General features: G+C 30.8%; 2 protein-coding genes across 3 annotated transcripts; one reads left to right on the top strand and one right to left on the bottom strand.

The window, feature by feature from the left end:
- Nucleotides 1–679: 679 nt before the first annotated feature.
- On the bottom strand, nucleotides 680–9,335 carry LOC139086169 (uncharacterized). Its single transcript, XM_070634531.1, has 7 exons — nucleotides 9,060–9,335; nucleotides 8,849–8,994; nucleotides 8,726–8,771; nucleotides 6,350–8,668; nucleotides 4,202–5,609; nucleotides 3,300–3,726; nucleotides 680–3,229 (listed from the first exon to the last, which is right to left on the bottom strand). The coding sequence occupies exons 1-7, from the start codon at nucleotides 9,169–9,171 to the stop codon at nucleotides 3,119–3,121; spliced, it is 4,569 nt and encodes a 1,522-aa protein (XP_070490632.1). The 5' UTR covers nucleotides 9,172–9,335; the 3' UTR covers nucleotides 680–3,118.
- Nucleotides 9,336–9,447: 112 nt separating this feature from the next.
- On the top strand, nucleotides 9,448–14,683 carry LOC139086777 (uncharacterized). 2 transcript variants are annotated; one of them, XM_070635376.1, is made up of 6 exons: nucleotides 9,448–9,600; nucleotides 10,024–10,855; nucleotides 10,932–11,012; nucleotides 11,431–11,824; nucleotides 13,669–13,847; nucleotides 13,961–14,683. In XM_070635376.1, coding segments are annotated over exons 1-6 (1,809 nt in total). In that variant the 5' UTR covers nucleotides 9,448–9,598; the 3' UTR covers nucleotides 14,282–14,683. The 2 variants fall into 2 exon arrangements, with proteins under 2 accessions (XP_070491477.1, XP_070491467.1); XM_070635366.1 differs by lacking the exon at nucleotides 9,448–9,600 and adding an exon at nucleotides 9,796–9,948.
- The last annotated feature ends 1,387 nt before the right edge of the window (nucleotides 14,684–16,070 follow it).

Raw genomic sequence — 16,070 nt, 5'->3', positions numbered from 1 at the left:
TGTTCCGTCGAATGAGCATGCAGCCGAAATAATTGGATTTAAAGGATATAAAGTGAAGAGAATATCAAAAGAGACTCACACGTACATCCAATGTCCAAGTCCAAATGAGCCACCGATTTTTAAAATTTTTGGAGACAATAAAGTTAGTATCGAAATTGCGAGAACAAAGATTCGCGAATCAGCAACGCATTTTGATTTAATGAGGAGTAAGAAGAGACAAATTGAGCTACAGCCTGGCGATAAGCTGGAAACAGCTTATTTCAAAAAACATGATATTCCTTGTATTATTGGAAGGAAGGGTAAGCAGATCAAGAAGTTAATGACAGCCACAAATGTAACAATTATATCACCTGATACAAATAAGGAACCGATTTTTATTGTAATTGGACAGAAAAGAAATGTTGAAGCTTGTGTGCTGGCTATGAAGATTATAGCATTTTCTGCCAGTGGAATTAACTATTTTTCTAGGCATGAACTGGATTTAATCCACGATTTTTTCAACAACAACTTGACGGATGTTAATTTCATGTCCTACATCCTTAACATCGTCAATGTTAAGTGCTTTGAGCAGAAATTTTCATTCCTTAATCAAAAAAGAATTGTCTGTAAGTTTCCTGAAACTTTTTCAGTCTATAAATGCTGGAACTGTAAAAATGAAAGCAATAAAATAGCAAGAACATTATGTCATCACATAATATCATGTGATTCTTGTATTGCTCAACTTTATGCTGATATATATTTAAAATGTAAAATGTGCGGAAAAAAGATTGAAAATTTTTTGATTGAGTATTATCACGAATACAGTATAACAAGTTATTGAACTTCTTTTTTGCGCACATCCAAAGATTACATCTAGAATTTTATACAGTTTTAAGGAATTTAAAATTAATTTCAATTGACTTCAATTTCTTAATTAAAATAAAAAGATTTTTTATACAAAATTTACAGTTTTTAAGGATTTGTTAGAAATTTAGGGATTTAAATGCATACATACCCAAAACGGAGACTTTTTAATTTCAGTTGAATCATCTCAATTAATGATGAAATAGCACCATGTCAAATTTATTGTCGATTTCATTTTCATTTTTCATTAACGAATAACATCTTATACATATATCAGTGGGTAGGGGGTTATTGCATGGGACCGGAAATCGTAGGACATATGTTCGAGTCCCACTCGAGATCTGTTATTCGGAAATATATATTTTCTCTAAAATTCAACACCAGCTTTTGGTGATTAAACCGCTTTCCTTGACCCTTGATTTCACTTCATTTATATTTAAAATTTTAGTAAATACAAAAAGATAGAGTTGATTAGTCATTTGTATATTGTTACAAGATTCAAAATTGTTCATTAATTTTAGGCACATGATATTTTTCCCCAAAAAAGGATAAAGTCTTTTATTACTCACACGCATCTGATTAAACAAATAAAAATACGGAAAAATACTATGAACGAACTATGCGCTAATGTATTTCATAGAATTTTCAAATTACCTAAATTTTCAGAATTTCCTACTTCTAGTTTAATTTTGTTCGTACCAACGATTGCAAATGCTTTAATTACCATTTTAAATGCTTTATTGCTTACTGATCTAATACAGACTAGCGCCATTTCAAATATTGGCCGTTATTATTTGAATGAAAACACGGGGCTAAAAGCTATGTTTTTAAAAAATAAATGACCGTTGAAATTTTTTAAAATAAAAAAATACGTTACAAAGAAAAAATCAATATTTATTTAAATTCTGGTGCTTGTAAATGTTTTCTTTCAAATGAGCAATGATATCAATGATCATTTGAGTCTAAATTTCATTGACATTCATTAAAAGAATTGCTAATTTTTAAAAAATATTTTTCGTTGTTTTCATTTATATCAACGGTAAAATATTTTTTGAATTTTCACAAACAATTTCGAATCCTTCGAAGTCAATGTCGAATCCTTTCGAAATGAAATGGCGCTAGTCTGATCTAATATTGTCCAAACTAATTTGACCTACGACACACATTAGATGTTGGATGGAGACACGCACACTGCATGATTCAGAATATATCAATACAACGCATCTAACCACAATTTGTGCGTCGCGAATCACACAAACTTAGTTGACTTATGTAAAATAGCCCAAAAAGTACCCTAATTCAACTAGACTCTCTCTGAAATTGAACCCGGATCGTTAGAATCGATTGACCTACACTCTACGCCATTGTCGCGGCACAACATTTCTTAACAAAATTATTTTACTTTACAACAATCTTCGAAATTATGTTGAATTAGAATGAAATCCTAGAATTGGTCCAAAATACTAAAAATAAGCATAGCTTGAGATTTTATGTTTTTGAGGTTGTTTTGAGCCTTCAATATTTTACAAAACAAATTTTACATTTTCTACACCAGTGTGTCGTGGCACACGTTTTGGACAACACTTTTCCTAACATGAAAAGAGTATGCTTTCAGGATACAAAAATACCGCTACGGGAACTAAAAGCGGCAACTTTGCCTGTTAGGGTTTACTAATCTAATTAGCAAAAGTTAAAAAATGTCTTGATAATATTTTGATATTTGTGTAAAAATGTTAGAATCCAATTTTACAAAATACATTGATTGTATGTCCATTATCATACAAATTCCGTATACCCTTTGAGCATGGTCGAGTAAACTTTGTAAGAGAGTATCTATATATCTTGAAACAAATTTAATTTATTTTTACTACAAATGCCTCATTAATCATAGTATGATTAATTAAGCAAAGTGTATATCCTTGTACCAAAATTATTTGTACGATTTTTAACAAGTCAAAATTTTCATTAACAGTTTTAAAATTTCAAAAATTTAATACTTAACTAAACAAGCTACATATAAAATAATGTATAATAAAAATCTCAAAAATAATTGAATACAAAATGGCAATCGACTTTGTAAAGCTCCTTTAAATGCTTTGTACATGCAAATTTAGTAAATGACTAAACATAATATTTTGCTATAAATCTCTTCAATTTACTAATTAAAACTTTTAACAGATGTTGATCTGATTCAGCATGACTAATTAAATTTGTTCAATTTTTGATTCCAAAAGTTTCGTTTTAAAAACGAATGTTTGTGATCAAAAACTCAGTATCACTTCCTTAACATGTTATATAATCTATCAAAATCAAATTTCTGTATGACATGATATAAATCTCGTTTTCTGGCATCATCCTTGAGTCGTACAAAAAGTCCTGCCTCATTCTAATTTTAAAAAGGACAAAATTTTTGTTTTTGATTCCTTTTTTGGAACAAAAATAAATTAAATTCTTACCGGATATAGGATCATATTCATATTTGAGCATATATACAAGGCTTTTCTCGCTCGTGTTAGTGCTACATTAATACGATTAAAGTTGTGCATAAAGTAAGTCTCTGTGTTCCTTAATGTCAATATAATCACATCTTTTTCAAATCCTTGCATTGTTTCAACTGCTAAACACTCAATACGTCTATCATTGCTGTCCAATTTAATTCTATTTTTGTCTCTTTGTGATGGAAATCCATTCACAATTCCAATAGATACATTTTTTGGCAAAATTTCACACAATTTCATACAGAAAAAGTTAACTTCATCTATCATGTATTTCTGATCATTTGGCGTAACATCTAACGTAAATACAGCAAAAGGTTTAAATGGAAAACTTGCAGTCGTCATTGAGTTTACGGTATTGTAAGTCATAGTGTCATTGTAAACGTGCCTAGGAGGGAAAGGTTCAAATAATAAGAAATTTTGTTCACCATAGACCAAATACGAGCACTTATTCTAGACAGACCCAACCACCAAGTATGGAACATGCTTATTTGTTAACAATATAAATCTAAGTAATGTATCAGTCAATTTATGAAAGTTTGATGACTTATTTAAGTTAAATTCTAAGTAACTTAAATTTTTAGAAAAGTTCATTTCATTCCAGTTCAATTCATTTTGTGTCTGTTCACATCATTCAATTCCAATTCACACAAACTCAATTTGTTTCAGTTTAGTTCAATTCATTTCAGTTCATTCAAATTTCAAAAATACGTTATGAAATCACATGCTCAGCAAAGAACGAATGTGTATCCAGATTTGTAAATAGTTAAAGTAGTTTTAATCGTCAATTTGTAATTAATATTAAATAAATGGACCATGAACAGGTGAGATGAAGTAACGTTAAATAATTGATTGCTACTCACTTATTGCATATATGAAACAATTCTTTGTTCATTCTGTGCTGCGTTAAAAGTGTGAAGACAGGAGCACTTGCATAATTGAGCGATTTATAATAGTCGATAACTCTATTAAAATATGAGTTATTGGATCGTGTCTCTTTGTAAACTAGTGATTGTGTCGGTTCCAGTTGATATTCATCTCCAATTAAAACCATTTTCTTGATATTTAATTGCACTAAAATCATAAGTTCAGCATCAATAGCAAAATTGGCTTCATCAATAAAGCATGCTTCAATGGGCAGTTGATAGTCAAAGAGATCATAACAACTTCTCATTGTCGATAAAATTATGTCTGCATTTTCAATTATTTCTTTCTGAATTTCCTTGAAGCCCTTTCCTTTAAGGCCATTATTTAACTTTTGCTGAACTTGCTCATTTAGTCCAAGTTTCCGACTCCTTCCAACAAAATTCTCTCGATATCCTAGACGAACAATATTCAATGCTGATGAATGTGGCATGTTATGCAAAATTTCTGAAATTTCATCAATTCCTGACATAGTTGATGCACATATCAAATATCGTCGCTTATCCTTGAGACTAAATTTAAAATTAAGTACAGCAGCGAGCATCAAGTATGTTTTTCCAGTTCCTGCACCACCATTAATAAAAATTATTTTCTCAGTATCATTTTTGTTGAATTCATGTGAAATCTTCTTGATGATCGTTCGCTGTTCAGAACAAAGTTTGATTGATGTCATTTTAAATTCTAAACTGACAGATGTCATGCCTTCATATCTATCCATTTTGTTAAGACTTGGATTAAGGAATAATTTCATAAATCGAGTATCTCGGATACAATTAATTACAGAAAATAATTTTATATCACTTCTAAGATGTACAAGAAATATTGATTTAAGAACTGCTTTCTCCTTCCTTAATTCCTTACAATAAGTGTCTAATTTCAGTTCTCCGCGATCATTGACTGCCGTAACATATCCAAAAAAGTTTATATCTATTGGTTTTCGTGTAACGCTGTTCGTATCTCTCACTTTTAGCAGTAGCATTGTGCCTTGTTTCATGTCTTTTGAGTCACATCCAAGAACTAACTTAATATGATTATTTTGTTCATCTTTACGTTCTTTAACAGTCATAAAGTTCCACGTTTTCTCTTTTCCAGCTATTAATTTATATTTTGATGATAATTTTTTTAATAATTCAACATTCATGACTGTCTTTAGTTCGTTTTTGTATTCCTGCAAACTATCATATGTATGCTTATGTTTTTCTACTTTCCATCCTTCTGGAAGTTCATTATTTAATGACAACCACTTCCAATCCCATTCTAAGAGTTCAGCACAAGCAGCAGATTCATAATATTTTGGATTTCTTACTGGTGATCTCATTGGTGGTACATGAGCGATTGGCTGTTTACCTATAGTTAACGAAACAGAAAAGTGATGAATTAATTGGGTTGTCAATTAAAATTTTGAGAATAGTTTAAACAAACTGGAACTTGAGGTTCCATGTACGAAATAAGAACACAAATCTGCACCATGAAATATGGGCAGCTATTTTTTTGAAATTTATAACGGCCACAAATTTTTGAATTTTTTATATCTACCTAATTTGAATTTTTGAAGAAAATATAACGGAAATTTTTGGGCATGAAGACATGTAAGAATGACGTACCTAAGAGAGACAGATGTCTACTCAATTAGACATGAATTAAGCATATATTTCAATTTAAGAACTGAGTTAATTCAGTCACTTAATAGTTTAAAATCAATTTGAATTATATGTACTGGAAATGTAGCTTTTAGGCTTTATAGCCAAGATATCAGAAAGACAGACTACATACTGCTTAAAAGACACTTTAGAAAATGAAATCTCGATGATGTTATTTAAAAGAATTCAATTCTTCACTATTTTTATTTAAGAAATAAACGTAGAATAATACTGATTGGTGTAGTCGTTGAGACTTTGGACAGTAATGGAAGTAAAAATTAAAGCTAATAATATTCGAATATATCAAAAATTTGTACTGTTTCATTTGGAGACTAGCTTAAACTATGAAAATAACTAAACTTTTAATATTCACAAAATACGCATTGTTTCCAGGCGAAATAGATTAATAATCAAATGGACTGTACATGTCAATACTATTGAACTTACACGTATTACTCGGAGTGTCATCTATCCGGTAATGGACAATATTAACTAGATTGAACTCATTAAACGACACTCGTTTCTTGTGGTTTTGCTTAGAAGGTGAAACATAAAGTGGCGGTACTTTAAGAATTTTCTTGATTCCTTCGACAGGCTTTTCATGATGGACATGAATTGTTGTTGTTAAAAATGGCGTTGTTGGGAATTTTTGTAATTCAAAAGTCTTTTCGATTTTCTCCTCTTCTGTCTGATCCAAACTAACCCATTTAGTTTTACCTCTCGGATCATCCTTCATTGGCGAACCAAAATCAGGATCAAGTTGTGGCGACGAAATTTCATTTGGCGTTGTGTTGAATGAATCAATTAATCTATAGAATCCCATTGAATCATCATCTTTATCCATATCATCATCCGTGTCTAAATTAAGTTCTTCATTATCGGATTCAACTGGCGATTCCTCTTCATTAATTGTTAATGTTGTTTCAACAGCCAACTGTTCATGCTGTTGTTTCATTTCCATATTAATTTTTGCATTTAATGAATCTATGACATCTGCAGGAATTGGATCAATCGAAGGTACTTTTTTAACTGTTTCCACTTCATTTGGCTTAACATATTTATCATAAAATAAAGCAACGGACATAGCATCTTTCGATGTTGATGGCTGTTCATTGAATGTTGATGATCGTCTTAAAGCAGGTTTTGTTCGTGTTAAAGGAATTGCTTCTGTCAAACATTCTCCACGTGTAACTGGAGTCACTTTGGTTTTTACTAATGAAGCTTTCTTGATATAGTCAAGATTATCGTTTTTGCTCGCATCTGACTTGTTTTGAGTATTTGGTGTCGAAACTACTTTATTAGGACTTAATGGACTCACTTTGGGATCTAGACGATTTAATATTGGATCCAAAATTTTCTTGACTTCCTGACTGACTATATTTTTATCCACACGTACATCATCACGATTAGTTGACTTTTTGGTAACATTTACCACCTCTGGTTTTTTCGGAACCACTTTTTGTGGATTAACATCACTAGGCTTTCCGGTCAGACCCCATTTCCTCATTCTTAATTCACTTGCCTTACTGAACATATCAATTTCTGTGAATCTTGATTCACTAATTGTTTGTCGACGCTGCGGTATTTTCTTCTTTTTGACATTACTATGAGGTAAAATGATCTTTGGAGGTGTCGTTGGACATAATGACATACGGCGTTTGAGAATTTTATTAAATTTCGATACTTTGTTCATTGAATCACTGGAGTCGGTGTCATTTTTCATTTCTGAAATCGTTGATCGTCGTTTTATTGGATCTTTAATTTTGGATTTATCAACATTGCTGGTAATGTTTGTAGAAGCTCCAGGAAATTTGTACATTTTTTTAACTGTTGTTGGCTCACCCTGCTTCAATTTCTTATCATGAGAGTACGAATCTTTATCGTTTGTTGACATTCGTCGTTTATGACTTGACATAAATCTTTGACTTTTTTCAATAATTTCACTTCTGTTTGTGACTGATTTTTCAATCATTTCAGGACCTTTTTTCTCATCACTTGGAACGTTTGATTTTTTCGGAATATTACTAAATAATCCGTCATCTGAATCATCATCGTCTACAAGAGAACGAATTTTTTCTCGCATTTCTAAGCTTTTTGCTAAATTATCGAATTTAGACTTTGAGAAATTCAGCTTATTATAAAGGAATTTACTATCTGAATATTCTCTCTCAGGTAGAGTCTTCTGTTCAGGCTCATTTTGAATATCTGAATATTCATGTTCGGACTCAGATTCACTTTCCGAAATTTCTTTTTCTATTTTAGGCTTCCATTGTTCCAATTCCTGGTCTGTTAACTTTTTGACTATAATTTTGACATTAAGCATGTTATCTGCTTTAATGATATGATCTACAGAATTTTCATCTTCTGAAGATGATTCACTTTCTGATTGAGATAGATCATTTATACTTTCAACTGTGTCTATATGAAGCGAGATATCAGATGAAACAGTTTTCGGAAGCTCAATGGATCTTTTTGGATGTTCTATTACCAAGTCCGCCTTAGACTTGATTGATGAAGTTTCTATGGCAACTTCAAAATCATTAATCTTTGATTTAGGATCAATATTCTCATTATTATATTCAATGGCACTTGTTGGGGCATTTTCGATCGAGTTTTCATTTTCATCAATTATTTCTATCTCCTCGTCGTCCTCACTATCGTCTAAAATAATGACATTTTGTTGTCTCGATCTATTGATACTTTTACATTCATATATAAATATCCTTTCCTCAGAGAGATTCGGGTAAATCACATTCGGCTTGCTACCTATAATTTAATAAATCAGAAATTAATATAAATTTGAATCGTATTTACCAGATTTACCAAATCCAATAAGATCTCCTTCTTCAACTTCCGTTTTACGAATAACCTGTTGAATGTATATTATGTGAGAAGAAGAAAAATTTAGATGACGGTCACTGATATGCTGTATATTTTGTCATTTACTTTATCATCATTTAAGAAGGTCGGATTCGTTTGGCTCAGGTTATCTATATACATTCTTCCATTATTAAATGTCACTACTGAATGCTCCCTCGATACTGTATTTGCATTTATTGTATTAAAACACACATCCGCATCTGGCGATCTCCCTGAAATGTCCAACAAAAAATCTTATTAGAATAAATTAATTTTGAAATAATGATAGCACCGATACCAATAATATTTGATGGATTCCTGAATTGAATGTACCGACATTCTCTGGCTCCCTGCCCAACTCTTTCTAAATAAAGGCCTCTTGGATTAAACATTCTAATGGATAAAGACATTATATTGCCCAAATTTAAATTTTCAATAAATGTGATGTTTGCAGCTCATATCGACAGCTGAATTCTAAATAAAATTGATTAATAAGCTATAATAATGATTAATATCTAAAATTAACTAGTTATTTTCACAATTAAAGCATTAAATTCATTAAATTTAATATATCTCAAAAATGAGTGTTTTTAATTTTTTTACAAATAAAAGTTTACGCAGTTTTACTCCCTTTGCTATAAAAATTAACGGTTTTGTAAAATTTAAACAAGTTTGTAAGTTTTTTTTTGTAGATAATTCGAGGGAAAATCAACTACGTCATATTAACTTGAAATTCAATCATCAGAAACTCTGTGCTTTGTTTGAAAAAGTTTAAATTAACTAATTAAAGGATCTCTCTTATCATAAAAAGTAGTGAAATCAATAGCTAAACACATAATGTAAGTAATAAATATGAAAATTTAATCTTTTATATAAATTTAATATGATTTATAACAAAATTAAATTTGAGTCGAAATGGCAGTTTTGTCTGTCTCACTCACTCATCTTTTTTCAAGCATATTTTCTATCTCACTCGCGCATTTAGTGAAAATTTTCTTTCAAAGCCAATTTTCACTAAGATTTAATTTAGCTATAATAAATTGCTTTTAAGTTTAAATGAATAGTTTATTGCGTCGAGTTTGTACTCAGAGTGCATTAGTTTATAGATTCACACAGCAAAATCATAGTTTGATACTTAAAACAAGCCATAATTTTTTCTCTGATTTAACCTCGAAATTCGAAGAAATGTAAAACGCATTTAAGCTTTCTAACTATACTTTTTAAGGTAATAAGGCATAACTAACGTAATTATTTTTCTACAGGTATATCAGATCTGATAAACCAAACAATTTCGGTGGTCGTGGTGGAGGAAGTGGATTTGGAAATGGAAGCTCCAGAGGACATGGTGCAGGCAGAGCTGGAGAAGGAATTACTAGACGTAATGATCGTTTTAATGGACGAGTCGAAAAGCCATCATTTGGTGGAGTGCAAACTAGGTCACGCGACAATAAGAATGGTCTCGACGAACAAGTTTTAAAGCGCATCAATTGGGGACAAGAACAATTGTCTGAATTACGTAAAAACTTTTACAAACCATCACCAGATGTTATTGCTCGTTCACGCGCAGAAATTGATACTTTCCAAAACAAGCATGAAATTACAGTCTGTGGACGCGATGTTCCAACGAGTGTTTTTGAGTTTCATGAAATTGGATTTCCAAGTTATATTACATCAGAATTGACCCGTCAAGGATTCACACAACCTACAGTAATTCAATCGTCAAGTTGGCCAATAGCCATGTCAGGACGTGATTTAGTCGGTATTGCTCAAACTGGAAGTGGAAAGACATTGGCCTATATCTTGCCTGCATTAGTTCACATTACATACCAAGAAAAATTAAAGCGCGGCGATGGTCCAGTTGTCTTAGTTTTGGCACCAACACGTGAATTGGCACAACAAATTCAAACTGTAGCAACCGATTTCGGTAAAAGAATTGGAATCCGTAATACATGCGTCTTTGGAGGAGCTCCAAAACGTCCACAACAAAATGACTTACAACGCGGGTGCGAAATTGTTATTGCTACTCCCGGACGATTAATTGACTTCCTTCAACAAGAAACTACAAACTTAAAACGATGCTCATATCTTGTTTTGGTAAGCATATACATATTTTTATTAAAATTTAAGCTTTATTTCTAATAACTGTATTATTTATCATTGAAAATAATAGGATGAAGCTGACAGAATGTTAGACATGGGTTTTGAACCTCAGATCCGTAAGATTATCGAGCAGATTCGACCAGATAGACAAGTAAGTTTTTATTAACTCTATATTTATCGCTATGAGCATCATTGTTTTGAAGATGTGCTTGAAACACGTTTTTTCATGACTAGTTTTCGCATAGTAACTGTTACTATGTAGCGTGACTTTTTTTCCGCGTTTCTTCCGCGCGTGTGTATGGGAATGGTCTAAATATATTTCTTTCTTATGCTTATGCTTTGATGTTGAAAAGAAAATTTTTTTCCATAATGCTCTAGAATTTTATTTTTTTTTCATAAATTACCTTGAATTAAATAACGGGAAAAAAGCAATGCTATATTTACGTTTTCATTTATGAACTTAATCTTGACCTATGTTAAGCTATTTAATATATTGCTAATTTTATAAATAGACATTTTATAACGATATTCGACATACATGAGCTAATTCTTAATATAATTTATTTTAGTGTCTTATGTGGAGTGCAACATGGCCAAAAGAAGTTAAAAATCTAGCAGAAGAATTTCTTAATGATTATATTCAAATCAATATTGGATCATTGAATTTATCAGCTAATCAGAATATTCTTCAAATTGTTGATGTCTGTGACGAATCCGAAAAAGATGCAAAATTAATTAAATTGCTTTCTGAAATTCAAACAGACCGTGAAAGTAAAACAATCATTTTCGGAGAAACAAAGAAGAAGGTTGATGACATCAGAAACTTTTTAATGCGTAATCAATTCCGTGCTGTTGCAATTCATGGTGATAAATCACAACGTGAGAGAGATTTTGTCTTGGGTAAATTCCGACAAGATCGTCAAAGTATTTTGATCGCTACAGACGTAGCAAGTCGTGGATTAGGTAAATATGAAATGTTCTGGTGAATGACACAGAAAATGTTGAATGGAACGCATTACTTCTGTTAGATATTTTACATTTTTCTAATGAGATATTCAAAATAAGTACTTGAGTCAGTCATAACAAACAAAAAAAAAAGTATATTAAGTAGGTGCATTGATGATAAAATTACATATAAGTAAATTCCACACTCACTCATAATCCTGTCTTTTTTCGGTTGGATGAGAATGAATAGAAAATTTAATTAATTTGGATTAATGACGTAACTTATTGTATCATAATAGGGAAGGAAAGAAGAATGTTGATAATCTTAGCATTAAGCAATGATAGCTATAGTTTCCAGTATTCACTAATCAATTTAATATATTTAATCTTCCGCTTTTATTATTTTTACAGGATATCGCCATGTAAATATGTGTTGTCTTCCGATAATATGAAAAAATATGGTGATGTCTGTGACAAAAGAATGGTGAATACTGAGAAATAACATTTGAGAATTTCTCTTTCGCGTATGTGATTATGCCTTTTTGAAACAAAGTCATAATCAAAAATCAAAGTATCTCTAGTCTATCCAAAAAAAAAGTTAAAAAGTAATAAGACCAACCGAAGATAGCTAAACGCAACAGATTGGAGATTTTGACGAAAAAAAAGTTGTTATTGTGGAAATAAGAATATTTTGTCATCATTAAGTTTGCGGTGGTAATTGGATAGTGGTTCTCCTTATATTATATACGTAAAGTTCGTGTACAACGAGTGTACAAAAAAATTGCTATATAAAAATCGAGGAGCTCCACATCAGATGCTGGATTGAAAATGGTTGTGCGGATGTGCTTATGGATTCACGAGGCAACTGTAACGATGGCCATACAAAGAATAATTAATAATGACCATCAAATCGGATTAAAATGTGTATAAAAGCTATTTCGTTCTGTTTAATTTTGTGTATATAAAATATATAAATATGCAGAAAACTCATTAACATGTCAGTAAAATACCAGATGCAGAGATTCAAGCAAAGAGACAACAATAATTTGTTAATATTGGTAAGTAAATGTATCTTTTACTGACATGTATGAAGATTTTTTTTGCCGAACAAACTTGATATTAAGAACAAAATCTTCAATCTCTCAACTTCCATCGCTAATCGAACACAAAAAAAATACACATTTTTATTGCCTTGTGAATACGTACTTTTGAGGCTGTTAATGTCGATAATGAGAAAACAAAAAAAAAGCTAAAATGATGGTAAAAATTTCGGATAATCATTAATAATCGACTTGATAGTCACAGAAAAAGAAAAACACAATTGCTGCATAACTATCTTTATATTTTACTTCTTTTACTTCAATCAGGATTTAATTTCTGTTTTATTTTTTTATTCGACGTTGATCAATTTAGTGATTACCACTGCAGATACGATAAAATGGCATCTAAGAAAAGAGATAGTGAAGTGCCTTCAGGATGTAATTTTCTTTGTTGGCTCGTAACTTGATTTTTTGAACTATAATATATTTATCCCAAGTCTTTTGACTGACTTGCCTTGTTACTTTATTTTTGATTGATCGAATTAAATTTTTGGTGGTAAGGAATTGAAAATCTTTATTGGCTGTTTATTGATTCCGAGGTTAGTGATTGTATCATAAAATTGGCACAAATCATGTGATTCTTAGTTAAGTAAGTTCCAATAAATTTTCAATTCTTTGTCTAATCAGTGTCTACCAACAAAAAAATTGTCTTTTTGGAAAGCTTTTTGAAAAATAATTTCTACTGCCCCCAAAAAAGAGAAAAAGTCTTGAGTTTTCCATCTAGTGACTTCCCAAAACTAATAAAATTTTATCTAAATATAGATGTCGATGACGTAAAGTTTGTCATTAACTACGATTTTCCATCAAATGTTGAGGACTACATTCACAGAATCGGAAGAACTGGACGTTCAAATAACAAAGGAACATCATACACATTCTTTACACCTTCAAATGCTGCTAAAGTTGAAGAGCTCATCAACATTTTGAATGAAACTAATCAGGTAAGTCGACGCTTTAAATAGTTGGTTTTAAATTAATCGTCGGATTAAATTAAATCCTCAGGATTTAAAATTATTGAATCTAATTAATATTAAATTTATCTTCTATCCAACAGTATATTAACCCAGAATTGTACCAGCTTAAGAAATACAGTTCAAAAGGAAACATGAACAACCGTCGAGGTGGTGGCAGGCCATACGGAAATGGAGGATTTAAGAGAAATAATTACGGTCAAGGACAAAAGACTGGTTATGGAAAGCCATACGAGAATGGATCAGGAGGATATCAGAAAAAGACCTACGATAATAATGGATATAATAATGGAGCTGGAACTAGCAAATATGGCGAGAGAAAGATGAATTCACATACAAGATTTGATGATCGAGGAGCAGCACCAACAACAGCATACAGTAATGGTGGATCACGGTTTCAATAAAATCATAAATTAAATTTAGTTTATGTATGGACGCACTTCTATTTTTTAAAAAATCAGAATCATTCTTGAATTTTAGATTTTATTGCAATTTTACAATTAATGTTTAAGATGAAGCTCTTTAATTAATTTAATAATCATAAGAATCTACCTGAAATTTTCCCCTAAAATCATCCTCCCATTTTCCTTTTTTATAACATAAATATAATATATGAAACCTGATCGTATTTGCTGGGATAAAGAATATCTATCTGTGAGATATTATTAAAAAAAAGCTCCTTGTATTTATCAATGTAGGTCAACAATTATTGTAATAGAACTAGAAACAGTAAAACCTTAATTTAAAGACACGATGTGAATCAATTAAATGTACAAGAAATAAAAGAAAAGAAAAAAGCAAAAAAACTCATTTTTAAACTTAATTTATTGGACATTTACAGGAACAAAATTAAAAATGGATAAAAGACATGATGTAATTAAGCAGCAGGTTTTTTGGTTATGGCAGAGGTTAAAGCATTGGATAATAAATCATTAGATGCTTGGACAAGACGTTCATATCGATTATCTTCAGTGAAACTGTATTGACTATCAGATTCATCACTTGTATGAACAGATGGAGATGGAGTCATCGCATCCTTTTCTTTCCTTTGAGGGATTCTACTGGTGACATGCTTATTTTTATCTTTGACATAAAGCTTCTTAAGCTCATGCATCTCTTCTGTGGATTGAATGATTTAAAATTAATTTATGAATTGATGAAAGATCCAGTTCACTGGATGTTTGTTTAAGTATAGTTGAAAACAAATTTTTTTTATAGATTAATAGGCTTACTTTGATACAGTTCATCATCAATACGATGTAGTTCAATTAAAAGCTTTTCAACTCTCTCACTTTCCTCCTTTTTGACATCACTTCTTTCCTTGAAGATTTCCAAAATATTTTTCATGTGTGCAATGTATTTAATCACTAAAGGACGACTGTATATGATGTGCAAATCTTTGTACTGCTTACTAAAGTTAAAAGCAACATTAATTTTATTTAAATAAAACGAGTAAGTGCCTGTTATATCCATAATTAAAACAAATTTTCTTTGGACTAAAACACGTGTAAAGCTATTTATAACGGTATTGTAATATTTGAAATAAATTTTATAAAATTTTCTTAGCGGTTTTGTATAAAATTTGAATTATGGAAAACCGTTGAAAATTATAGGAAATAAATTTCATAATTTCTGGAATTTTCTGATAGTTTTTTTAGCGTAAGCCTTAATAAAGCTACCTAATATAGGACGTCGTTCGGTCAATCAAATATTCCATTACAAAATCAATTGACAGTTATGTGGGTAACCGCAAACATTGAAATTGCCCTTTTTAATTACAAAATTCGATTAATCATTTTAGATACCGAAATATTTGCATAAAACCGAAGCCCAAGAATTTCCTCTCATCATCCTTTTTCCTATAAGACTATACATCATGTTCAAATCTATCACAGAATATTAAAATAAACTTCTCGGTCATCTTAATATAATTTTTTTTATTGAGACTGAAAGTGAAGGAGAAAAGGCAATTGGTCCATAAAATTATGGATCATGACTTGAATGTTATCGAAAGAAGAAGTCAACTTATAAGTCATTCTGTGCAGTCATCGTACAAATTGATATTAAATTTAATAACTTTTTCTATGTAAATGGACATTCTAAAGTACTTTAAAAAAGGCATTAAGAAGTCCATAAAAGTTTTGAATGCTTAAGAATTGAAGGTGTTTTGGTTTGAAGAGGTGATTTTTTATG

The sequence above is a fragment of the Chironomus tepperi genome, unplaced genomic scaffold (assembly GCF_022539635.2).
Source record: "Chironomus tepperi strain 1889 unplaced genomic scaffold, CSIRO-AGI_Ctep_v1 contig_9, whole genome shotgun sequence".
NCBI lineage: Eukaryota > Metazoa > Arthropoda > Insecta > Diptera > Chironomidae > Chironomus > Chironomus tepperi.
This window is presented reverse-complemented; position numbering and strand designations above follow the sequence as displayed.